General features: G+C 33.9%; 2 protein-coding genes across 2 annotated transcripts; both read right to left on the bottom strand.

The window, feature by feature from the left end:
- Positions 1-862: 862 nt before the first annotated feature.
- Positions 863-10,328, bottom strand: LOC129002989 (glucose dehydrogenase [FAD, quinone]-like). The gene is made up of 7 exons (XM_054431158.1): positions 10,193-10,328; positions 5,792-6,009; positions 5,424-5,565; positions 4,270-4,451; positions 3,557-3,727; positions 2,950-3,054; positions 863-2,130 (listed from the first exon to the last, which is right to left on the bottom strand). Exons 2-7 carry the CDS (start codon positions 5,999-6,001, stop codon positions 1,108-1,110), a joined length of 1,833 nt encoding a protein of 610 aa, XP_054287133.1. The 5' UTR covers positions 6,002-6,009; positions 10,193-10,328; the 3' UTR covers positions 863-1,107.
- Positions 10,329-20,807: 10,479 nt separating this feature from the next.
- On the bottom strand, positions 20,808-25,350 carry LOC129002999 (ORM1-like protein). Its single transcript, XM_054431178.1, has 5 exons — positions 25,182-25,350; positions 24,089-24,269; positions 23,515-23,666; positions 21,500-21,639; positions 20,808-20,987 (listed from the first exon to the last, which is right to left on the bottom strand). Exons 2-4 carry the CDS (start codon positions 24,257-24,259, stop codon positions 21,504-21,506), a joined length of 459 nt encoding a protein of 152 aa, XP_054287153.1. The 5' UTR covers positions 24,260-24,269; positions 25,182-25,350; the 3' UTR covers positions 20,808-20,987; positions 21,500-21,503.
- Positions 25,351-27,086: the final 1,736 nt, after the last annotated feature.

Raw genomic sequence — 27,086 nt, 5'->3', positions numbered from 1 at the left:
AACTTATATAGAGTCAATTCGAGAAGAAATTATATTGAAATTTGAATCATTTTAACTGAAGTAAGTAACAATTTTTTTTTTAAACAACATCAGTATACTTGTCTCAACTATCATTCATATATTAGAAAGTAGAAACTGAAGAAATAATAATTTACATGGCATTTAGCAAAACATTGTTTATACATCAAAGCACTTTATTAAAAGTTGTTTTTTAGTTTGTTATCATATCTTAGTCACTTGCTGTCTCAGGGAACAAGAAAATTATGACATAAAACAGATTTAAAAATATGTCATTAAGGATCCAAAAGATGCCCTAATGTCCTGATGCCCTGACAAAAGGATATTCGTCAAATAAGGGGAAAACATACTGTAAGGCTGAAGTTACCTACAATCTTTCTGCAGCAAAATGATTGCAGATAGTTAGTAAATTTTCTATCTGCCTTAGTATGGTATTACTTTGGCACGGTACATATTCTGAATAATACTACACATATACAATAAAAACCTGAAGAATTTGATTTTCATAAAGTATTTTGTTTCAATAAAAATTCAGTACTGGTACTGTTAGTTAAAAAATAAATTATTTTAATGTAATAAAAAGTATAGTATGTTAAATTACAATGTAGTACTGTATTTTAATTGGTTAACATTTTATTTAATTTTAAGTTATATTTTGGCTTGTATATACAAGTTTGTATATTGTTTCTGTATTGTAGGGTAAAAAATGGATAACAAATCATAATCACCTTTCTGTATTGTATTTCTTATAAATAAAGTAAAAAATATATAACCTAACAATGTATGTACAAATATCACTTTGGAATGAAAACTCAGACTTCAGTAAAACTACATTTCTAGTCTTATAAATAATAAATAAATAAATGATTATAGACAACATTATGAAAAATATGAATGGTCCTAACTTTTAGTTTTGACTATATCAATCAAATTAAGTTACATGTTGATCTAATTCATCTAATGATTTAGATACTAACTAAAGCTTTGAGGTGGATTTTTTGTTTGATTTTCAAGACTACATACTTTTTTGTGTTATATAAAAATATTTTTAAATTGTAAAGTTCATACGCCAATTCGGTTTGTTCAGGCTCATTCATTTGCCCTATCCCAATCTTCTTTGATCATATCACTCGCTTTTTCTGCTATCATTACAACAATCGCGTTGGGATGCGACGCAGGAATTTCTGGGAAGATGGACGCATCGACAACCCTAAGGCGAGAAACGTTATGAACTCTGAGTCTAGAGTCCAAACAATTCTTCGGCCCCATTGCGACAGTTCCAGATTGGTGGTAAATGGTGAAGCTCAAGTGCCTCGCATGACACTTCCAATACTCATCGCTGTCCATCTTCAAATGTCTACATCCAGGAAGAGGGATATTGTGACGCTTTGGCTTGAGTTCTTCAAACGCTTTTGTTTCAACAAGTTTTGAAGACAGCCTGACCCCTTTCACTAAAACCTCAAGATCTCTTTTGTCTTTAAAATAACCCAGCTCTATCGCAGGAGCTGCCAAAGGATTCAAGGACTTTAAATACACTCTTCCTTTACTCTTTGGTCGTAAAACCATAGGCATGATCATAAATCCATCTTGGCCTTTGATGGGCTTGTAAACTGAGTTGTAGATGTTATCCTTGATTCCGAAGTTTTCTTTGAGTGTGTCTTCTCCGGAGAGAGTCGCTGAGGTGAGTAAAAGTTCCAGATCTGGGTAGCCAGCAGGATCCCTAGGGTTCTTCAGGTCAATGAAAGCTAACGCCTCGGTTCCTCCGGGAATAGCAATGACTCCTTCACGATGTTTCATAAATCTATAAATCATATCAGGGTCGTCCATGATTCTTTCACTGATAATGGAAGAATTTGATTTGATCAGGAAAGTCATTCCACCCAGTGCAACATGATCCATGAGGTTATACCCCACAGGGAGGTTTACTAGACATTTCACCCCCATCTCTTCCAAGTGGTCTTTGGGACCTATTCCACTCAGCATCAGAAGCTGAGGGGAGTTTATTGCTCCTGCGGAGAGAATAACTTCTTTCCGAGCTAAAATTCGGTGCTTCTTTCCTCGCATGATAATCTCAACGCCCTCAGCGGTGTTGGTGTCTTTGTTAATCAGTATCTGAAAAAAAAATTGAAAACAAATATTTACTTTGACAAGACAAGTTTGTATATATAATTAGCACATTTAAAAATTGATTAGGTGGATTCCTTACATCCAAAATTAAAGCACACTTTTAGCAAATAATTTGAGGTAATTAAAAAATCACATTTCAGTTCAGTATTACCATTGACTTTTGTATACTGAAGCTCTAGTACCTTTTTAATTTCCTGTGTTAAATATGTCCTTTGTTGGATTGTAACAATATCATGTCACAAATTGATACTGGTTTTTGATATTGATATTGATTTCACAAATTATTTAAATCTATATATTTAAGTCCGTAAGCGAATCAGTCCCCATGAAATATCTTGATCTAGGTAAAAGGTAGCACGGCTGTTGAAGATTAATTTTAAAGCTCAAGGTCCAAAGATAGTGGGAAAAATATCAGAAGTGTCAAAAATAACCCCTGCTCTGCCCCACAGGCCGTCAAAGATTCAGTAATGTTCTAATGGAATTACTGCTACAGTGTTTCTATAAGCTGTTTTTTAAATATACCAGCTGATGTAAACATTGCGTATTTATTTGTTCTGTTTCAGGATAGAATGGCAATGCAGTGTGGATAGTGTTAGGGTGAACCGCGATTACAAAGGAGAGTATTTAGGAATGGTGCACAGCATAGAAAATGGTTAAGGGCAAATCACAATGGAGGTGAAGGGCAGCAATTGCAGCTATGGGCCCCTATAGTAATAGTTTATTCTGGTTGAAACAAAACACTCTTTTACTATGAGTGTTTCAAATTTAAAATGCTATAAATCTAGTACACAGATGAGGACTTACTTTTGTAACCATTGTAGATTTAAGGACATGAAGGTTCTTTCGGTTCCTGATGGGATGAAGGTAGGCTCTTGATGTACTCATTCTTGTTCCATTTTTCATTGTTACCTGTAGAAGAAAGTATATTGAGTGTGCTGTCAATTTTTTTTTACTCTCTCTTAGTTATTGATGATTACATCATTTATGTAATATAAAACAATGTTAGGAAATGTTCAAATACTTTTTAATGGTTCAAAACTGGGTTCCTTGTGTTTAGCCAGTGGTATTTGTATAGAATTCAGTCGATTCAAATGCTTTAATATCAAACCTCTCCTTGTAGGGCCGTCCGAATGCCCCAGGCGACGTGGCAGAGGGGGCGCCGCGAAGCGGCTACTATTGTATTAACGTAGTATTAAAATATGCGAATGCAATTATTACTGGGGGGGGGGGCGCCAAGACTACGTTCGCTACGGGCGCCACCAACCCTGGGGACAGCCCTATCTCCTTGATTGGGAAGAAGGTCTCTTATGGGTGGGGTCCGCACGGATCAATTTGACCTAGGTTCGCAAGCACCCTTTTTCTGCCACTAGAGGCTGCAATAAAACAATTGACCAATCAAAGTTTATCTTACCTGGTGGTAGGAGAACCCTTGCTGGTATTGACCATTGTAGTCGACTTGGTCGAACCCGAGCTCCTGGCCTGCTTCTACGAACGCTCGAGCTACGGCTGTCCGTGTAGGAATGTCAGTCACTGTCAAGTAGCCACCACGAGAATGATACCTCATGTCCATCTCCTCATTGACCTGTGTACAATCACTAGTTACACTTTTCACTTTCGGATACGTAAACAGCCCATTACATGGATCAGCTGAGCCATTATTCTAAAAGAACAAAGTAGACTGAGCCACTCACATTGCTGATGACGACATTCTATTTTCTCTCTTGGTTGTTGTTACCGTAACAGTTGATGTGACGCAACATGCTTCAGTTTACAATTAGTTGTTGTTTCAAATTAGTTTGGTTAGAAAGTAGGCACACTCTTATCAGTGGATCTATTGAACTATGCTCTTTAAGACAATAAGAGTTCAACAATTATTCAGATTATCCAGAAGTTCATAGGTTTTCATGTGGAGAGAACATTTTCAAAGTTTGCAACTCGTCAAATACACAATAGCAACATAAAAATGGAACATATGTACAAAAATGTAGATAGAGCTATCTTGATAATACTATGGTTTATTAGTCCACGTTGTTAGCAGACTCTGAGTCAATGAGTAGAATTTATTTCTTTTACAATAATACATAAAAACCTTATATAGTTTAACCCAAAATCACATCAGTCTACCTGAAGATCCTCCAGTTTCAAGAAGTACGGCATGACATCCCGGTAGCCCCAGCCTGGATTGCCAAGGTCTCTCCAGTGATCGTAGTCTCTGGGATGTCCTCGGTTGTATATCATGTAGTTCAACACAGACGATCCACCCATCACTTTGCCCCGGGGAATGTTGCATTGGTTCCTGTGAAGACCTGTGAATTACACACTCAATAGATTGTCAGGTTGAAACATGTATGAGTCAGTTGATCTTCTAAGTGTGATCATTGAATAACAGCTAGATAAAATTTTTTTTTAGTTTTTGTTTCGGTGCCACTACTTAAAATTTGTCAGTACTATTTTGTGCAAAATGAGTGTAGAATAGGGTTAAATTATTTGAGTAGCTTTGTCCCTGACTATAGTATGTATAATGGAAGCTGCCGTCTGATACTCTGTCTACCTGGGACTGTCCTACGCCTTTAACCATTGGTCAGTCTCCAGGTAGACGGAGGGCAAGAACACAGGTTTCATAATACAGACTATATATTCAGCTGTTTGTTAAGCCAGAGGTTGATTTTGTAAAAGCCTAATAATTAATGACAGCTGTTCCCAGTTTGATTTTTTTCAAACTAAAGCTACTGAAATTTATAGGACAAACCAACAGACTTTTGGTCGTAAGCTTAAGGTGAGCACTTCGTTGTTCACACATCTTTGTTCTAGAAGCAAACTTTTATCAAATTGTGGAGTGCAATATCCCGTCCCTTACAGCCCCAACATTATTAATTAGAGGCGGTTCCAAGGGGGTTTACAGGGGCTAAAACCTTCCCCATTGGACCCTGGAAAAATAAATGTATACATATATTTTGTCATAAAAATGTAACAGAGGTTTTTCAATGCAGTTCAAGGCGTTAAACATGGCATTAAAAAGTTACCCAACGGGTTAAAAACACGAATTTTTACCCCGGACCCCCTCCTTTCTTGGAGGTTCACTCTCCACCAAACCATCTCCCTCCCGTTAGACACTCCTTGACAAGATTGTAAAACCACCACTGATCCTTAATAGTCCTTGTGTTTGTTGCTCTTACTAGTGAGAGGGGATCACTACCCCTTCAGCAGTAAGGGATGTTTACAGTGAAATAAAATCTAAATTTGGAGGTGTTTTCAAGAATAACTTAACTGATCCTCACCTAAACAGTAGTTTTCTGAAGGTACGCTCTTGTATTTCCAGTTGGCATCTGTAAACTGAAACATGTTCGCAAGGATGGGAATGTCCATGAGAAAGCTTTCCTCTCTACCAGCCTCTATGAGGAGGACCTTCCAGTCCGCTACCTGAGATTACAAATGAAGACGATGAGTAAACAAAATACCCCCCTGTGCAGCAAACCTGCAAACTAAGCTAAATTCAATTTGTTTAATTGGATTCATACTAAAAATATTTCCATAAACATGACATATTTATTTCACATTTGAATAATATTAATTAGAACTCAGGCAAAAACAAAGATAAATCTAATATTATTCAAGTTCTAAAGACTGGGATGACAAAATAAACCACCTCAGTGAGCCTGTTGGCTATGACACAGCCCGCGCTGCCAGCTCCAACGATGATAAAGTCATAACTGCTGAGCGGACGAGGGACCGAGCGAGGCTCATTGCTGCTGTGTTGGTTAACATCTCCCACGAAGCTCATCAGCGCAGGAAACAACGGAGGATAGTCATCAGCAGCTGCACTCAGCAACAGTGCGGTGAACAAAAGTATCTGCATGCTCGAGCCTGTTGAAACATGCACGAACAAGTGTGGTCAGGTTATGTTCAATTATCTCATGTGGATCATGATGTCTCAGCAAAGTTGGGTTGTATTGAAATTATAAAAAAAAAGATTGGATTGATAGGGATAGAGAAAATATAACGATTTTCTCACTTTTGAGGTAAAAATGTTTCACTCGGATCTGAACACCTACTAAACATTTTGACATAAAAACATAGAATAAAAGCCTGTAAAGTGGAAAGCTGTCACAATCAGACGTACTGCTTTATCCCATCTCCTATTTGTTTAAAAAAATTTTTATTATATTAATGAAGTTATCTTTTTTCGCTCAATCATGCAATATCATAAATCATTATAATGCATAATTATTTATTTAAAATACTAATCACTACAAGAAGTATATGTGTGTTTACGTCTGGTAAAGCTAGAGCTAGAGTTATGTGTTTAAGTAGACTAAATGATCATAATTTATTTGAAAAAAAAATTACAGTGCATGTATATTTACTCTTTGGTAGTACAGTAATACTAAATGACAAGCGATATTCTACAAAACATTCAAACAATGCTAAAACACTTGCACAGTAAAGTGTTATACAATTTATTTAATTTTGCTAACAAAAACTTGTTAGCACAAAACAACCAAATAAACCAGTTTACATCTCCAACGGTTTATTCTAAACCAGTTAAGATTACTTGTTAATATTTTAGTTAAATCCCAGGTATATTACCTTAAAAACTTTTTTTTTAATTCTTCCTTAAAATTTTCCCTGCAATTATCAATGTATTTTTTTAACTTTGTATACTTTAGGAAAAATTAACCCAGTTATTGTCTTTCTATTTCAGGTGGATATTTCAATTGAATGGAGATACCAATATTTCCTTGACCCTAACCTTGGTTGTTGACTGGTCATTCCTTCTACGCTTGACACTAAATGTGATATCATGCAAATTTCAGCCTGGAACGTGACCCCAACTGGCAATGTCTGTGGGATGTTGTTCCTAAGCCTTACACTATTGTAGTAAGCTTGTGAAATTCAAATTTTTGAAAACATTAAGATGTTATCTTTGTATTTGCCATTCAGTAAAAATCTTTAAGATTCGTTAGAAGTCTGCATTTCAAAAATTAAATCTGTTCTTCCAAAAAGATTTTGTAAGAACAGCATGTTCGGGAATAGTGAAGTAGAAATATCTGGATCAGGTAATAGTCCTGGTACCGGTACCATTGTTCAATGATCCGTAAACTATTGATTTCACAGAGGTTTCAAAATAAGAAAATGATTAATAATGCAAGATTATACTTCAAGGAGAACATTATAGTTCACCATTATGTGTTAGGTTACATGAAGGACCTCCTGTATAAAAAACCGTCCAGCTATTAATCATAGATCTATAGTCTTAGAGACATAGTTATAGAGGAGATAGTTACCTTTGGAAGTGCATAGTAAGAATAAATACACTCTATTGTCTTCAGATGATTTATAAATGGATAAAATACCTATTGAACCTACTGCAGCCTTCATATAGCTGGTTCATGTATTTTGTGTTATTGGACTTTGTAGATTTTTAGGAATTTTGTTATCATTTACAGAGGTCATATAGTTTCTTAGGTTGATTAGTGGGTTTGTTTTATCTTTAACCAAATGGGCATTCACAAATTTTAAAAAACTACCTTAAATAAGAGCTAAAGAAACATTGTCATTATAATGCATCAACAAACACGATTTCGCCAATATGAAACATGCACAAAAAATAAAATTTTACTATACAAGAGGACCAGTTTGCAAACTACGCATTTGAAGAAAGTTTAAAACTTGTTTCCGAGGCAAACATAAAAATGCAATACCCTTACCTTTTAAAGATTATGTTTGTTTAAGACAATTATTACCAAAAACTAATAATTTACAATACTTAATTTAAATTAATAATATTGTAGATCTATACCATAAAGAGTAGTTTTCCGACCTCAATCAGGTTACAAATATAAAAAAGTAATTTGTTTAAAAAATTTAACTGAACGATTAGCTGTTCACATTCAACTTCACAATCTAAACCTTATAAAAAAAAGGTAAGTCAGCACTGAATCTTAGCAAACTCTAAAAATAAAATAAATCAAACACTATCCTATACCTTTTTAGTTTCCATTTGTCACTCTGCTAGATCATAAGCTTTAAAATGACATCTCAATTGTAAAAATCTGTTAAGCAGGATAGCTGAAAAATGGTATTAAGAATGTAGATGTGAAGACTACTAGACTATTTAAATTCAAAGACTTAATTTTGACAGCTTAGGAGAAAGTATTGTTTAACATAAACAGCTGATTCCTCAAAAACTAATCCTAGGATTTCAGAAACAGGTTAGAAAGCAGCAAGCACTATGAAGTTGTCATATCATTAACAACAAAAACAACAACAAATGTCATATTTCTGAAGTGGCTTTATCATATAGTTTACAAACATCAAACCAATCTAAATTTAGAGTATCGGTGGCCGAAATTCTTTTAGGTAAAATATTATACCAATTTTCAATTTTAGGACATAAAGACACTTACTCCTTATTTTTATTTTAAATAAAGGTTTAGATCAATAATTTGTACTTGCTATACAAGCTTTTGTAGAAGGCTACTCTGCCTTGTTTAATATGCCAAAACATTGTCTTTTAATTTTGTTTTAGTAAGCGAGTCATTCAAGGTTAATTAATTTCAAATAAATGGTGGAAAATTATTAACTGTGGCAAGAAACAAAAGTTGAATGTTTTGGTGTAAATCAAAGTATAAAAGCTACAATCGTGTGATTTTTATTTAAGAGACTTCTCTTGTATAGAGGCAATTCTCTGTACTAAGGAATGTGTTTTTTGTTTTCTTGACAGGCGAACCTATAAGGCAATAAGATCAATTTAAACCTTAAGAGCCACATGAAAGAAAATCTCTAGTACAAGTTAAGTGAGACGATTTCGGCCCAAGACCATTGTCCATTCCATCAGTGGGACATATATAACTTAACTCCATCACGGAAGTTTTGTAAATATTGTAAATATTTACATAATTATTCTTTTGACTGTTTATCCAATAAAAGTTGGTCTCAAGCAAAGGAGGAGGTAATGAGGTATATCTAAAAGGACTCTGAGCCACCAGGAGTTATCACAAAGCTAAAGAGACTTTGGTAACTGGCAGGATTTGAACCTAGGACTCCAGAGTCCCAGGTCTAACCACATTAAAATTAGCTGCCCCTTTTACAAATTTATAAGTAAAACCTGGCTACTTAAAACAGGTACAAGTTTCTAACATTGGTGGAACAAATATTTTTTAGAGAAACTATTTTGTAATTTTTTAGTTTAGATTTACAAATAATAGGTACAAGATTCCAAAAATTCAAAATGACGAATTTCCTACTATTCTTGATGTAAGTGGAAAATTTTATCATTCTACAAAAAGGCAAAGGGTGTTTAATTATACATTGACCATACTAGCAAGTTTATTTTTCAAGAGACTAAATAATATTTCATTACAATTTGTTCTGTTGCAACTTAACTTGTTAACTTGTTACAATTTGTGTTGTTGTAAGAGTGTAGGCCTACCAGTGGTATTTTTCTAGGCATGTAAATATATTATGAAACAGTAGATTATAAAATGTATAGATATTGTATCTAATTTGTATTATTCATTGAATTCTGTAATACTTTTTGGGTATGTAATTCATTGTAGCATGGGTGAGTTTAACATCAGTCAAACTCAGAAAATTAATAATACAGTAGCTTGTCAAGTTATGTATTTGATGATAACCACAAGATAAAAACTTATTTTAATTTTCTAAAAAAAGTTGATAAACCTTAAAACAATACACACAATATTAGAATTTTGTTTAATGAAAATCAACAATTAATTTAAAACTATAACAAAACACAATTTAATACCTCAAAACATAATAGTCCCATATCCAATGCAATTTTTATGTCAACCCTACTAAACAGAAAACAGCATTTTCATAATTTTCAAAGGGGCACTTATTTTTACATCATTAAATTCCTATTTCACAAAATTGCATGAGTTCAATTATGTTTAATTGATTAATGTACCTACACCTAACACTAAAATGTATTACAACTCTATCATGTAACAAAACATGAAGTTTATCTATATGTTAAATTACCATGATTGATTAACCTGAATAATGAAATACACACAGCACTCACCTCCGTGTGATGCGAAGGACGAAGTGGACAGCGTGCAACTGTCTGTATGGCTGTCTCCTCAAGGACTAAGGACATTACCGCCTAGTACCGTGGCCGTGCGTAGGTGAACGCCTGAACGAAGTGCGCTGGATAACCCGTCCATTAACCAGAAGGCCGCCAGTTCGATCCCAAAATGTCAGTAGCTTTTTGACGGTTCGAAACTGGACCTAGCTATCCTTGATTTATGGGGGTTTTAATTAATCCCTGGCTGAAAAAACAGCTGGTCAATAAAAAGTAACTCAAAGCATTTTCCCTCAAGTCTACAATCAGTCTGAATTCATTATTTAGCATCTCAAAATAAGTTGAGCACTTTAGATGCCTTTGCAAATTAATTGACAAGTTATGGATCCGGCTAGACAATTTTGAATGCACGGTTTTAGCGAATTTCCCTATAGGGAAGTAGCTATTACCGTAGGTGGCACGGTAAGACCTAGACTCGGGACCGATTTACTTTTTCATTTTGATGTCCCCAGAGGCCAAAAACACCATTCGTTCAAATTTTTATATATGTATATATATATATATAGAGATTTATATATATATATATATATATATATACGTCCGTGAACGCAATAACTTGAGTAATTTTTGTCCGATTTTGATGAAATTTGGTTTAAAGGTGTAAAGCGGGATAAACTTGAATGAGTTCGCGAACCAGCACGATCGGACCATGGGAACGGGGCTTTACGGGGGGTTTTATGGGGTAAAAATTGGTTTTTCTCACTTTTGACCCTCAAAACACAAAATTTACCAATTCATCTTTAGACCTTTTTAAAGAGCTTAAAAAAACAAATAATTTAGTATATAAAAGTATTTTTGTTCGATTATTAGTAACGGAGAAAATTTAAAAAATTGTAAATTAAAAATTCCCATGTTATTCTCATGGAGAATATTGTCAAATGTTGTAGTTTGCTTGTTTATGGATATATTTTGATCAAACTTAGCAAATTTATTTATTTTGTACTAAGCTATCAATATTTTACTCAAAAACACACTTTATTAGTTTCCTTGTAGCAGCAAACCTAGGTACTCGTTAAACCTTATGTTATTAAAATATATTTCACTGAAAATAAATTCAGACAAATGGAAATTCGCTTAGTCGGCAGGTTTGCTGCGGCGGGGGTATTTTGTTGAATGCACGGTTTTTTGTTGAATGCACGTTTTTTACAGTTTGATTCCCTTATTTTGTGTTAGTCGAAAAATATAAATTCCTTGTAAAATATGTTCTAAAGAGAAAATTAGTCGACATTCGGACACTCAAACATTACCAAAATGAAACACAGGCTTCAGATAATTGACTTTGAATATTTTAAGTAGACTTCTTATCCAGTTATGTGAGAAATGTTTTTACGTATCTTACATATTAACCTACCGTATATTGGTGACGTTTGATTGAGCTGATTATTGAATTATTTTCTTTTCTATTAGGCAGATTTTACAATTTTTGTTTTAGTCTTTATGGCAGAAAATAGATTATAAATATTTCGTTTTCTTTTGTTAAACTACTATTAAAAACTTAGTTGAACTTGAACACAGGAGTATCTATAAACAAGGAGTAACCAAAAGTCGTCTGCATATACACTGTCTTCAGCTGATCATAATGATGATGAATATAAGGGAGCGCGTGTTTAAATCTATTCTACAGATTTTCAATAGGATGTGAAATCTACTTGCTCTCACTATTCAAAGTCATGGTCTGAATAAGGTTGACCTCGGCGGCTCAAACAAAAGTCCTACCAAAAGATATATTGTCACATGTCACAAGCTTAGTGTTCAAAACGTTACATTTCCCGTTCATTGTTATTTGAACTTTGATTAATTAGCTGAAGAGTCAGCTGGCGTTTGTAGCAATACTATGCAGGGTGTCCCCGAACACCGAATTTTAAATTTAAAAGTCGTCACTCCTCGCCTAAAGACAAACTTTAATTTATGAATGCAAAATGCTGACTGAATGTACTACTTAAATAGCAAAAGTTCGTAAATTACAGTAAGTTAGTGAAACAAAAATACTCAAGTGAAAGATAAGTAAAATCAAGACTCACGTTCTACACACAGTCCGTTATGTCAAGTCACTGAGTTGGATCCCCACACAGGACAACACAATGATTAATAGATGTTTTGTTAAGGATAAGGAAACCCCGACTGATCCGGTACTGAATGGAACGTGTTTTCAGATCTACTCGTCCTCTGAGAGAGACAGTGGAGATTTTAGGTAAAAATTTTACTTCGGTCTTCGGTATATGACCATAGACCACGTCATTTAGCCGGCAAATGTTGGCCGACGTTAGGAAAATTTAACAATAGGTTACGTAAACTGAAACTACAAATTGCAAAAGCAAACACATACTTGTAAATACAGTTAGATACCTCATTTTTCGTGTTGAGGTACTTTATAATCTCTAAAGTACTGTATAAGATTTACTGGAGATAACCAATTAAAGTAGGCATTTTATATTATGTTATGTATTAAAAATTAAACGTAAACAGAAATTTTCAAAGGTAAACAAAATTAAATGTATTTATTCTATAACATGTGTTTCTACTTGTATGAATGCGATAAGTTAAGATCATTGATTCCTTTAAATAAGCGGGAAATTTATTATTCAATTTCAATGTCAATGATTTGGCCAACGGGAATGTTATGGGTATGATACGTCCTTGAGACCTCCGTCTAAGGTTAACGATTGTAGAGATAAACTCGGCCGTTGTCTCCATTTAAGCCTGAAGCGTCTTAACACCTTGTTTGTTTGTTTTAATTTTGTATTGAAATACATTCTGGTTATTGATATGCTAAGGAAATTACAAGCTGAAAATATAGATTAAACACAGTCCTTTATCTATTTATGATTTTCATGATAAACCAATAATACATTAAAAATTGCCTTCATTCATAAGAAAAGATAAATAAATCGTACATTAGGGTGGCTGTTAACAATCTATCTTTATCCTAGACAAAAACCAGGGAGCTCTATAAGTTTTATAATGAAGAGAATAATTAGGGAAACGTTTCACCAATTCGGTGCTCTACCTCTACCCTTGAAACGCAAACAACAGGGCCCTTTCTTTAGGCCTACATGCAGCCAGACAGATGAAAATCTAGTTTTGGTAAAACGGCAAAAATACGTAAAAAGCTAATTACATTATTCTGATCAATATCATACAGACAAAACTATATTTTAGCGAATTCCCCATAGTGAATCAGCTATTACCATAGTACTCATGGTAAGACCTGGACCTGGAACAAATTTACTTATAAATTTACCTTAGAGGCCAAAAACAACATCCGTTCAAAGTCATATATATATATATATTGTATATGTGTGTGTGTCCGTTAGCACGATAACTCAAGCAAAAAATATCAGATTTTTATGAAATTTGGTAAGCGTGTAAACCTGCGTGTAACCTACATTTATTCGAACGAGTTCACGAACCAGTATGTTCGGACTATGGGACAGGGGGTTATGGGGGTTTTATGGGGTAAAAATTGGTTTTTCCCATTTTTTACCCAAAAAACATAACATTTTGGAATTTATTTCCAAACCATTTTGTAGAGCTTAAAAAAATGATTTAGTATATTGAAGCTTTATTATGCGCTTAATGGTTCAAGAGAAAATTACAAAAAAATGTTAAGTTCCAAAAATGGAGAATAAGTGAACTGTTGCTTGTTTATCAACATATTTTGATCAATTTTGCGAAATGTATCTATTTAATACTAAACTATTAACATTTCACACAAAAAACACTTTTAACCCTCCCTGTTACAGCAACCTAAGTACTCATTAAACTAATGCATTTAAGTAGGGAATAAATGTGATATTTTTAACGAGATATTTTAGAGGAAATCCAATCAGGCGAATGGAAATTCATTTAGTCTGCAGGTTTGCTTCGGCAGGGGGAATTTATACAGATGCAATAGTATATTTCATCACTAGGGCGTAAAGAGACTCTTTTTGACCCTAGACCAAGTTTCAAGACCGAGGCGAAGCCAAGGTGGGAAAATAAGCGAGGGTTGAAAAGACATTTTTTGCCCGAGTGATGAACTATATTTTTCATCGTATTGCATCATTAAATATAAAAAAGTTAGAAAACAAAAATAATTTCCAAGTAAAGACCTCTTAAAACGACTTCCAACTTCGTTTCAATCCTGGTAACACAAATAAGCAGCTGTTTAATAAGCGGCTCGATTATTCCGTCAATTGCGATAGTGTTAGTGAACATAAAACTGTCCATATGTCGGGCTATTGAAAAAAAATTGAGCTAACAATAAGTTACAACTGATTAAATAAATCAAGTTCATAACAATAAGTTTACATCAGCTGATTTTTACTCCCTAGGGAGTAAGCAATGCATGTATAAAATACCCCCGCCACAGCAAACCTGCCGACTAAGCGAATTTCCATTTGTCTGAATTGATTTTCAGTTAAATATATTTTATAACATTAGGTTTAACGAGTACCTAGGTTTGCTGCTACAAGGAAACTAATAAAGTGTGTTTTTGAGTAAAATATTGATAGCTTAGTACAAAATAAATAAATTTGCCAAGTTTGATCAAAATATATCCATAAACAAGCAAACTACAACATTTGACAATGTTCCCCATAAGAATAACATGGGAATTTTAAATTTACAATTTACAATTTTTTTAATTTTCTCCGTTACTAATAATCGAACAAAAATACTTTTATATACTAAATTATTTGTTTTTTTAAGCTCTTTAAAAAGGTCTAAAGAGAAATCGGGAAATTTTGTGTTTTGAGGGTCAAAAGTGAGAAAAACCAATTTTTACCCCATAAAACCCCCCGTAACGCCCCGTTCCCATGGTCCGATTGTGCTGGTTCGCGAACTCATTCAAGTTTATCCCGCTTTACACCTTTAAACCAAATTTCATCAAAATCGGACAAAAATGACTCAAGTTATCGCGTTCACGGACGTATATATATATAAATCTATATATATATATATATATATATATATACATATATAAAAATTTGAACGAATAGTGTTTTTGGCCTCTGGGGACATCAAAATGAAAAAGTAAATCGGTCCCGGGTCTAGGTCTTACCGTGCCACCTACGGTAATAGCTACTTCCCTATAGGGAAATTCGCTAAAACAGCTGTTTTTGTTGCAGTATGACAAAAATATAAGTGAACTGAGTTATTTTTATTTGCTGATTATCGTATTTACCTTAACCAGCTGTGGAAGTTCAAGCAATACAAACATAATATTCAGCAGAGATAATAAATTTCCTGACAAAAAGATGCATGTTACAACTTGCTGTAGAGTTACACTTGTTATTTAACAATATCATTACTGAAGACATTCCTTATATAATATTTCAAGCTGGAAGCAATATTGAATTTCTTTGACCTTTCTTATCCCCAAAGGCAAGGTAAGCTACAGTCTGCTCTTATTGTTGCCATCTGTATTTTAAGACAAGGAAAATTTGAAGCCAAAATTAGACGATAGATTTATTAGGTATTGCTTAAGTATGGGGATTAACATTGGTTGTAAAAGTTAATTTGATAACTATCACTAAAAATCCAGGATTTTGAAGGTTATTGAATTATTTTGACTTTCTCAGTTTATGTAATAGTAGTTTAAAAAATACAGTAACTAACCATAATGTTTAAATATTTTAATATACACTGAATGAAGGTTATTAAAGTTACTCAATAGAGATATTTTTATATTGTTTATATACATCGTACCTTTTTTAATTATGTTATGCAATTCATTCAATTTGTGCAGTTCGCTCAATCAGAATGTTTATTTGTTATCTATTTTTTCAACAGACATAATCTAGGAAATACAAAGTATGGCGGCCAAAAACAATAATATAATCAGCTGATTCTTAAAAATGTATTTACATACATTATTAATTTCAACCAGGTGGATGAAAATGGTAAGGGCTATTCAAATACAATTACATTATTTAACAATCACAAGGAGAAAACAAGTAATTATGTCACAGCTAGAGCTGAGTTGATTGTTGAACTAACAATTATGTTTGAATCAGCTGATTAGAAAAACAAAGCTAACCTTATTCTACAGTTATCCTTCACTTTTAACAATGCACAATAAAAAAAGATAATCAATTACAAACTATTCAAAACTGTAAGAACAATATAGAACGGAATATAAGTTAAAAGTTGCACAAAGTTTAGTGTAAAAAGGTGTGTAGTACAATTTGTGTTTTGTCACTCACTTGGAACTGAAAGTAAAAACCTTGAAAATCAGTAACAAAGATATAAATCAAGGTTATTAGACATCTCATTGAAATAATTAGTCACACTTCTCAAAAAGGAAGGCTGTTCTTTGAGTCATCATTAGTGCTTGAGTCATAGAATAAAAAAAGAGTACCCCCACCATAGCAATCCGGCAGACTGAGAAAATTTACATTTGACTGGTTAGGTTTCACAAAGTAGTTTATCGTCACAATAGATACATTTCATAAAGCCAGCACAGCTGGAGAAACAGGTGGTAGTCAACATTTTCCCACTTAATTGGGAGCAAATGCTCCATTTTAGAGTGCACCTTTTGTGAAGTGAAAATACATGCATGAAGATGTCATTTGCTATGTCTATTTGAGTAGAAAATAAAAAAGTATTGAAAAGTGCCAGAAATAATTTTTTTATTTTTTTTAGCGAATTTCCCTATAGGGAAGTAGCTATTACCGTAGGTCTCATGGTAAGACCTAAGCCCGGGACCGATTTACTTTTTCATTTTGATGTCCCCAGAGGCCAAAAACACCATTCATTCAAATTTTTATATATCTATATATAGATATATATATGTGTCCATCCGCACGATAACTTGAGTAATTTTTGTCCGATTTTGATAAAATTTGGTTTGAAGGTGTAAGGCGGGATAAACTTGAATGAGTTCGCAAACCAGCATGATCAGACTATGGGAACGGGGGGTTTTACGGGGTAAAAATAGGTTTCTCCCATTTTTGACCCTAAAAACACAAAATTTCACAATTTATTTTTAAACCATTTTGTAGAGCTTAAAAAAACAAATAATTTAGTATATTGAAGTGTTATTATGCGCCTAACTGTTACGGAGAAAATTCAAAAAAATTTTAATTTTAAAATTCCCATGTTATTCTTATGGAGAATAAGTCAACTGTTGTAGTTTGCTTGTTTATGAACATATTTTGATCAAATTTGGAAAATACATTAATTTCTTACTAAACCACAGTACCTTTTAATATTTTACATAAAAAAAACTTTTTTACCCTCCCTGTTGCAGTAAACCTAAGTACTCATTAAACTAATTCTGTTTGAATAGGGAATAAATGTGATATTTTTAAGGAGACATTTTAGTTTAAATCCAATCAGGCAGAAGGAAATTCGCTAAGTCTGCAGGTTTGCTGCGGCGGGGGTATTTATTATAAAACATTGCCAGCTGATCTCTAAGGATGGAAAATGTTAATGGGTTAAAATTATAAAACAGTCGAAGTGAAAAATAACTTTTAGCTTTACCAAAGATTACATATGCTAACGCAAAATATTTTGCGTTAGCATATGTAATCTTTGGCTTTACTAATGACCAAGACCAGCTGATTTTAAACCAAAAACATTAATCAAAAGCCCAATCTTTAAGGACAGCTTTATTATAAAGCCACCAATAAGTTTATTTATTTTTCTGGATGAAACCAGCATCATTCCATTTTTTTCAGAGTTTTGTTTGGATATCATAGTAGAGATGAAAAATTGAATAGATAATAAATTTCCTGTATTTTAACAACTTCACTCAATCTCAAAACAACAACCCTGAAATACTAGTTTGTAAAATTAACTGCACCTACATTTGTTTAACATTCGTAATTCTTTCATATTTTTTTATTCCCAATACCATCACATCACATGTTTAACTTGACAAATTAAAGTTTATTTGCTTCTAAGTGCAGGTGTTCTGAAGAGGCTGTTTTTATTGAGTTGTGCCTGCGACTATTGTCCCTGAATATTGATCAGTTTGGCAACATAGGAGGGAAAGTGACACCCAATGTCACAGCTGACTTGACTTCTGATTGTTGATTGTTATGTCAATCAGCTGATAAATGAAGTCATCATCAGCCTTGTTTATTACTTGATTTCTCCTGCATTTTGTTTTGGTAGGAATATTTTCCAGGAAGTTGTGCAGTAGTTACAAATCTATAAAGATGTAAACAATATTTGGGGTTTTAGTTGTAACGGGCACTTACTTGGATGGAAAAATATACTTGTGCAAGAAACACAAAACTTTATTAACACAAATTGAAATTATTCTTGAGTGTGAAAGATAGCGCGAAAATATACAAAATATATTTAGTCCTTACCATGTGCACTGTAAGGGATGAAGCACTACAGCATTTGGGAGATTACTCTATCCTTGGTAAAATAATAAGGAAAACACTGACTTCTAAGTTAACTACAGTGTTAAGAACCATTTAGTAGAACAATACACAAGAACAAAGGGAACTTTGGACGGTAAAAATATGGTAGCGGTTAGTATCACTTTTAAGAGTTGTGTTAAAACAGAACTATTTCAAGTTAAACAACAAATATTATCTACAAGAACAAGGATTAGCTACGAGTTTAATGTTATCCCTAATTTTATCGGAAATCTTTCTTGAAAATATAGAACACCAGCGCATTTTGGACATACAGATTTTTTACTAGCATTGATATGTTGCCGCCGTGCTTTCCTTATTCAAAGGCAACAATAACAAATTGACTCGTTTGGAAAGTATTCGAATAACTTACATATTCCAGGCTTAAATTCACAATAGAACACGTGAACAACTCTCAACTTTCTTGACCTGACAATAACTAAGTCACATAAAACCCACCTATTTAACATCCATAGAAAACCTACTAGTATAGGTAAAACCATTCATCGTAATTCTAACCCCCCCCCCCTCACAAGGTAGAAGCCTGCAACTCAATGCTACATAGATTAGTTAATGTTAAATATACCTCTGAATTATAGTAGTGAAATAAACCAGTAAATATGTTGCTCGGAATACAGCACTGACATGATTGATAAACTGCATAGGAGATTCAAGAGGAATGCTAACAATAAAATTATAAATGTCTGGTGTACATGAGCTCAAGTGGGGAGAATGTGACTCCTATTATCTAGGACACACTGGTAGTTGTTTTAAAACCAGAAACACAGAGCACATTTAAGCACTATAAAGAAACACAACCCTTTCTCAAATTATGCAGAACACATTTAACAGTATTGCTACGATTATTGATAATTGAGATGGGTACACAACTGAGCACATTTGAAATAAACATGAAGGAGAAACTTGTGTAGTATGGATAGAGATGCCTTGTTACTGACTAAAATCAGCTGTATTTTTACAACAATCTTAAAAACAAGAAGAATCTATCTATATATTAATAGGCAAGCATGATTCTTTAAAACCCTTTTTCTCAGCTTGTGTGTATCGCAGGGAAAATCTACACATACTGTTGGAAAGATATTTTCCTGTAGATGTGCAGAATCCCTTTATAAATTTAAATAGGCTCAAAAATAAGCACAAAAAATGAATTTAAAATTTTGAAAAAATTTACATTGATCTTATGGGTTGCCATGCTGGTGACGAAATAACAACAAAATATAAACAGAAAATCAAAACAAAAATGGAAGAAACTCCAATCACATGTTTTATTTACAGTGTGGGGTGAAAATAGAGAACTCTGTACATTACATATTTTTGGTCGAGTTTCGACCACTGGACGACCTCTAGATAAAATAAAAGCACAATGATCAATAATACTAGCTGATAAAAATCAGCTGTTGTAAGCTTTAGTTGTAATAAATCACATGTATCGAAAGTATGTATCGATTGCATTAATCAATTCTAGCTTATTGTTGCATTATTTTCAATAGCTTGTCATATCGATGGTATAACGTACACTAAAACTAAAACAATCGTAATAGACAAAATTATTGAATCAGCTGCATGTTTGTATTAGGCCTAGCAAAATTGAAAACAAGTTGAAAGTCATTTTGAGAGCTTACATGAACAGTATTTTTATTTTAAATGATGCAATGGGACAAAAAATATAGTTCATCACTAGGGCGTCAAGTGATTCAGGTAATTTTAATTTAAGAGTTGGTGTAGTATGTGTGCTTGTATACCAAAAAGTAACATTGATTTAATTTTTTAAATTTGTATTACACCGGTTTTACAGTGTTTTCGACACTTTTGAGACAGGGGGTTCTATCCATAATGTAGTGGTGTTGACACCACGGGGGCGTGTAGTTGTAAACTAGCATCAGCTGACTAATAGTTTGTTTATGTTTACGTTTTTGGCTATTTTTGGTTGTTATGGTGATGAATAATTGGAGAGTGGGATTATGTTTAAAAGTTGAGATAGAAGGTTCCTTTTTTTGTTGTTGTGAAAATATAAGTAAGTTAAAGAAAGCCCTGAAAGGTGTTATTTACTCATTTATTTTCCCACACATAACTTGATGAGAAGGTGTGGTTAATGAGTTGTCAAATGAAACTTTAATGAAAGTAATCTTCATTCGTAAAAATTCCCTTAATCTGGTCAGAAGTTTAAATAAAACTCTTAATAACAAAAAATACATTTATTGTACAACATTGTATTTATCACATAAAAACCTTTCAGGTTAAAATGAAACAAGGCTGTTAACTTAAATACTAAGCCATTTATTGCTTATGTACACAAATCACAAGAAATCACTCAAGTCTTAATCTTCAGTCCTCGATGTATAATTGGGAAGGTCCACATACTGTAAACAAAATGTTCATTATTGTGTTGCAGCAAAATCCAGCTTTGAAACAACATACAAAACATATCACTAGTTTGGTGCTTGATGAACGGAGGATATATTTCTTCCTGGAAGGGGAACCAGTTTTACTTTCAGCCTTTTCAAGGCATTGGAACAGCAATAAAAAAAAACATTTTGAACGTATTTTGGAGTAAAAAATAATTATAACTTGCACTGACTCGTTGCATTGCCGATGGTCTCTCAAGAATTAAAACTAGTGGTCAACACAGAATTAAAAAATTGCGAAGGATTGTTTGCAGGTTCGAATAATGGAGGCTAAAAAACTTGTTATATACACAGGAACAAACTCGCAGGTATCGTATTATATACTACAATTTGCACACCTCTAATCGATAACAAGTAATAGGCCTAATTCTAACTGAACTCTTATCCCAAACCTCCCCTTTTTTTGGTCCTAGCGATTAAAAGTCTTTTTAAATAGGCATAGAAGGTTACCTAACAAATTAACTTACCTTTTTAGTACTTGTTGATACCAAACAGCCGAACTTTGTGGAACTGAGGTAGTTTGGGCAGAACTACGGCCACGAGGGAGACAAAGTTGATGACAAAGTAGTGAGACGCATTCCTAGTGTAGAAACATGTCAGCAAAAATCTGCAAAACATAAACGTATATTGTAATGTTTTACAATTTGGTGTTAGTGTTTTTGTAATCTATACAATAAAACTATTTTTTAATGAGCCTACTAAACTGAACCCTTAGTAAAAATCAAAAAAACTTGGAAAATTAACGAAGCAACGGGAATTGCCTGCCACACTAGCATTTGGCCCAGCTTAGCTTGAGTCATTATCGCGGCAACCACTGTGAAGATTTAAGTCTGAAAATAACGGTATTTACTCAGGGGAGGTATAGAAGAGGCTACGATGACAGCTGTGGGCTTCTTATTAGCTGAGGGAACGCCATTACCGTAACAAAACGATCGGTAGCCATCGGCCTCGGTGGTCTATTGGTTAGCGTGCCGGGCCGATATACTGTAGGTCCCGGGATCAAATCCCGCTCGTAGCATTAACTTTTTGTCCAAGATTTTTTTATTATCAGCAAGTTTGGTTGGTTTGGTTCGGTTATTACAGTTTAATTTTATTATTAAGTCATTATACAATTTTAATTGAGCAAATTCTAGTTTTATTTAATAAACAGAATTATTTTTCTGATTACTAAACTTTTGTTATATTATTTCTTTATCAGCAAGTTTGGTTAGTTCGGTTAGGTTATGATAGTTTAATTTTATAATTAAAAAATAATAAAATTGAATTTGAGACATTTATTAACTTATTTATTATTTTATTAACAGAACTATTTTTGCGATTAGTAAACCTTCATTGCCAAAGTTCTCTCTACTACAGCGCTGTTCACGGAGGAATTTTGAACTAAATGCCTCATTCGTACCTCCCCTAAGTCAGACCCGAAAATCACCATCGATTATCTTAAGAAATAGATTTTACATGTACAGTTGTAGATTTTAAGAAGACAGGAAAAATATAAAGAATAAACAAATGATGTAGGTAGATATTTTTGAACCGTAGAAGCCATTGAATTTCAACCATTCCATACTACTGTAACTGAAAAAAAAATCTTTATATCCAATACTGCCTTCTTATATTTATTTCAGTTAGTTGGGGTTGTACTGTAGTTATTTTGACACCAGTCATGATTCGTCCGGATTCCTTAAGAATAACTTAATCTTACCTAAACTAAATTTAAGCTTGTTAGGCCCTATCTGAATTTAAACTGTGGTTGATAGCGACTCTCACTCAGCCTAACTAAATAGCTTAAAGCTTTGGTACATAAGCTACCGTACTGAATATACAGAAAGTATGCAGCCATTTCCCGCTTTTTTGTGCACAGGTATGCCTACCGGTACCTTTTTACTGATAACCAAATGTTCTTATTTAAGGTACGACAAGGGGCAAAAATTATAAGTTCTTTAAGATAATTACAAATAAGAACTACCCTATACACTAAATCAATTAGAACTACAAAATCTCTCAATAAACAGGCCTAAGTCATTGATGTATATATAATTTGTGTACGGTATGCATTCAGTTTTCAAAATTCACTCTTTCTGGCTGTTTTGCTACGGTTTTACCAATTCATTGTAAATCCTGTTAGGCCTAAAAACACTATGTGTACAAGTTATATTCGTATTGCATCGAAACAACACGGTATAGCCTATTTCAGGCAAAGAGATGACTGAACTATGGAGTGTTAGATTTGCGAAATGACATCTTTGTTAGGTACTTGTAATTAGACCAATCGGTTCTTCAGCCAAAGTAATTAAAAAGCCCAACGATCAAAAACAGCTGTATCCACTTTCGAATCATAAAAGACGGTTTTACTTTAAAATTCTCAGGATCAAACTGATAACAATCTGACTACTAGAGAACCATAACTATTTAGCTACCCAATACTGATAGTATTTAACTTAACATAGCCTATCGAAGAACCAAAACCAATTGCACAAAGACTCACACAGCTATGGGGGCGACAGTCAGGAACTTCCTTGTGGTGGTGAACTGTTCTCCGTAGTCAATCTGCTCCCAATGAGTCAACACCCTGCAATCGCCTTGGTCTTGAGGTATCCACGGAGCTCCCTTTAGTGTATGTAAGAAGATCAGCTGTAGCTGTGAAGAGTCAAATAGTCAAGAAAAGGCAAGATCTAAACATTTGTTTGATTTACCTAGCAATAAGTTTAGGCTGCACTTTTTTCTCTGAAAGATTTTCACTTTCATTGTTTCATTTCATTAACAAAACATAGCCTAGGCTTTAACTTACTTACCGGTATGTAAAAAAGTTGAAATTGGAAATAACTTAACAACTTAAGGTGTGCCTTTTTCACAGGTTAACTGTTTATACAATGTTTGTGAATCTTGACAACAAACTGGACTGCTGCAGACTTTAAATTTTAGCTTGAATGGTGTTAAATCTTAAGCAACTAGGCCCCTAACTTACTTATGTCTTTCCTATGCTGATTTGCTCATGTGGTCTAACATATTTTCTGGATAATAAATTAATGAGTTCTGAGCAAAAGCTAAAAACTACTTACAACTGTATGTATCTGATGTGTGAGTGTCCAGGCGATCGGAATGCTGAAGATAGGAACGGACAGGAGGACAAGGTGAAGAGTGAGCAGACCGAGTGTGTATGCAATCCAGAAGCCACGACTTTGTAACCAGGTTGTGTTGGGGTTAGGTTCCCCGTGGCCACCCACTAACATGGCTCTTCGACTGAACAAGGAAAATTCATAAGAATTTATTGGTTGGCATGTTCAGTTTCTTTGAAAGAGAAACACAAATGAAAAAGCATCAAAGGTCATAAGTTAAAAACTAAGTAGGTAACAAGTCTGATGTGAAGAACTCTTAACCAGGGTACACTTCCATATCTGTTGGCACAAACGAAACGACGGAATGAAAATATCTATCGATAAGTTATATCATTTGGTAAATCATTTAGATCATTTTATTTTGCCATTAAGTTAAATACACATTATACAATAGGCTGTTAGGTAAGGTTAGTTAGGGTTAGGTAGGTAAGGTTAACCTAACCTAACTAACCAAACGATATATCGAATCAAACAATCGAATAATCAATATTAAGTTACTCATTCGGTTGTTTGTGCCAACATATACTTATGGAAGTGTGCCCCTTAACCAGCCAACAATTTTTTTTCAGAACCATTTGAAACCAAACTAAGGCTGCACTTTACTTTAGGTCCTACACTCATTCGAATGAAAATATCGATCGATAGTATCATTCGATATATCGTTTGGTTAGTTAGGTAAGGTTAACCTAACCTTCGATATATCGAATGAAATCGAACAATCGATATTTTCATTCGAATGAGTGTAGGACCTAAAGTAAAGTGCAGCCCAAACTAAGTAAACCTTTACTTTTATTAGGCCTAGAAACTCGACAATGGCTAAGTTATGGGTGACATGGTTAAGTGTTCTACCGGTTTTTAAACATGTTCAAATAACTTAGGTAAAACAATAAGTAAAACCCTAGGCCTAGGCTAACATCTACAAGACTAAATAGGCTAGCCTAGTCTAAGTTAATTGTTTTACAAAATGAAAGACTCTCATATTTTTGTAACATTGATTCTCTAATGCATTTTACTTTTATATTGTAGCGGTACTCACTTTGTTATAAATAGGTCTTACACAAATTCCACTCCACTAGCCTAAGCAACAGTTAACAGTTGTCTTACGTGTTTAACCTAATTTCGCGGGAATATGTATGTTGTATGTAACTATTAACTAAAAAGAAAAAAGTAATCGACCAACAACAAAAATTCTAAGTGCAAAAAAGTGAAACGAAGTGAACGACAACAACGAAGAGGGAAGACGAAGACAGTGACAGATGTTTTTTAGTTGTTTATTCAACCAATTATAAACAACAACAAATTTACCTTCTTTTTCTTACATTTCTTTATCAATAAACAGTGTTGCCATGTCTTTACGTTAAGGTATTTATTCATCTCAAGGCTGGCTACAGACGTTGACTGTGATACAGTTAATAAATATATAAGTGATGAAATTAGTGGTGATTACAAAGTCACACAAATGAGGAACAGGTTCCCAGGCTATCGGACATTTAAGGTAGGGGTTCCTGCTCACTTGTGGGACAAAATATATTTGCCTGAATTCTGGCCTACTGGGGCATATATAAATGCCTTCAGGTTTGCTAAAAAAGCAACAAGCACTGCTCAGTGTCAGGAGAATTTTTTAGAAACTCCCCCCAACTCTGTAAATTTAACGTAGAGTCTGAAGTGACAGATAATTCTGACACACAACTCTCAACGCATAACAAAGCGATTGGGAACTTCTCTAACATTTGCTTACAGCAGTCGTCTAATAAAATACTATCTAGGTCAGCTAAAAAACTAAACATCCTCCTGTGGAATATTCAATCCATTACTAACAAACTAGATTACCTACGTTTGCTTGCGTATGACAGTAGTGTGGATGTGATTTGTTTGACTGAACACTGGGTCTCACAAAATGATATTAACAACTTAAGCCTAAGAGGCTACTTAGTTGCAACCTCTTTTGCTAGATCAATGTGTAAACATGGTGGATCTGCAATACTTGTAAAAGAGAACCTAGACTTTATAATTTACAATAAGTTAAATTTGAGTATATTAGTGGAAGAACTCACGTTTGAAGCCTCAGCGGTGTACATCGTTAAGCACAAAACAGTGATCGTAAACTTCTACAGACCACCCTCAGGTAATGTTTATTTATTTCTGGATAAACTGCATGATGTCTTCTCAACTATGCATGGTGTGAAACTTGACTTCTTTTGCACAGGTGATTTTAACATAGACTTTCTGTCTGACAGCATTGAAGTCCGGGAACTTAAAAACCTAATATCTAGTTTTGGTCTTCACACTGCAATTAATGAAATCACTAGGCCTAATGTCGCAGCTGGAAGTGTAAACAAAGGTACCTGCTTGGACAATATTGTGACCTCAGTACACCCAGATAGATGGGAAGCCTCAGTTATACACACTCCTGTCTCAGATCATAATGCGGCCTTTCTGTCAATGAACATCGAGTCATATTCTAAATCTAATCCAATTTCTTTACCGAGAAAAGTTACTAGGAAATTAAATCCTCAGAATTCCTTAAAATTCTTATCCAACCTTAGTCAGTTGAATTGGTTTGAATTATATGACCATAGCCTAGACTTAAATGCTAAATTCAAAGTGTTTTTTGACAAACTGTTGTGGGCCTTAAATGGTTCGATTCCCTTGAAAACTACTGTCGGTTTTAACAACAAACCTAACAAAAGGTGGTATCATCAAGGACTTGTAAATATGAAAAATGAGCTGGACCGGCTATATTTTTTGTTTTGTAATGCAGGGACTGCTGAAGTTAAAACTAAGTACAACTCATTAAAGTTGCAGTACCGCAAAGAAATCAAGAAAGCCAAACTTGACCATAACAACAGTTTACTGCTAAACTCTAGTAATATTTCTAAAACATCCTGGTCAATCATTAATGAAATAAGCAACTGTAATAGTAAGCCTTTGTCTATTCCTG

The sequence above is a fragment of the Macrosteles quadrilineatus genome, unplaced genomic scaffold (assembly GCF_028750875.1).
Source record: "Macrosteles quadrilineatus isolate MER2022 unplaced genomic scaffold, UCM_ALF_1.0 Scaffold_9__3_contigs__length_116548681, whole genome shotgun sequence".
In the NCBI taxonomy this organism is placed as follows: domain Eukaryota; kingdom Metazoa; phylum Arthropoda; class Insecta; order Hemiptera; family Cicadellidae; genus Macrosteles; species Macrosteles quadrilineatus.
This window is presented reverse-complemented; position numbering and strand designations above follow the sequence as displayed.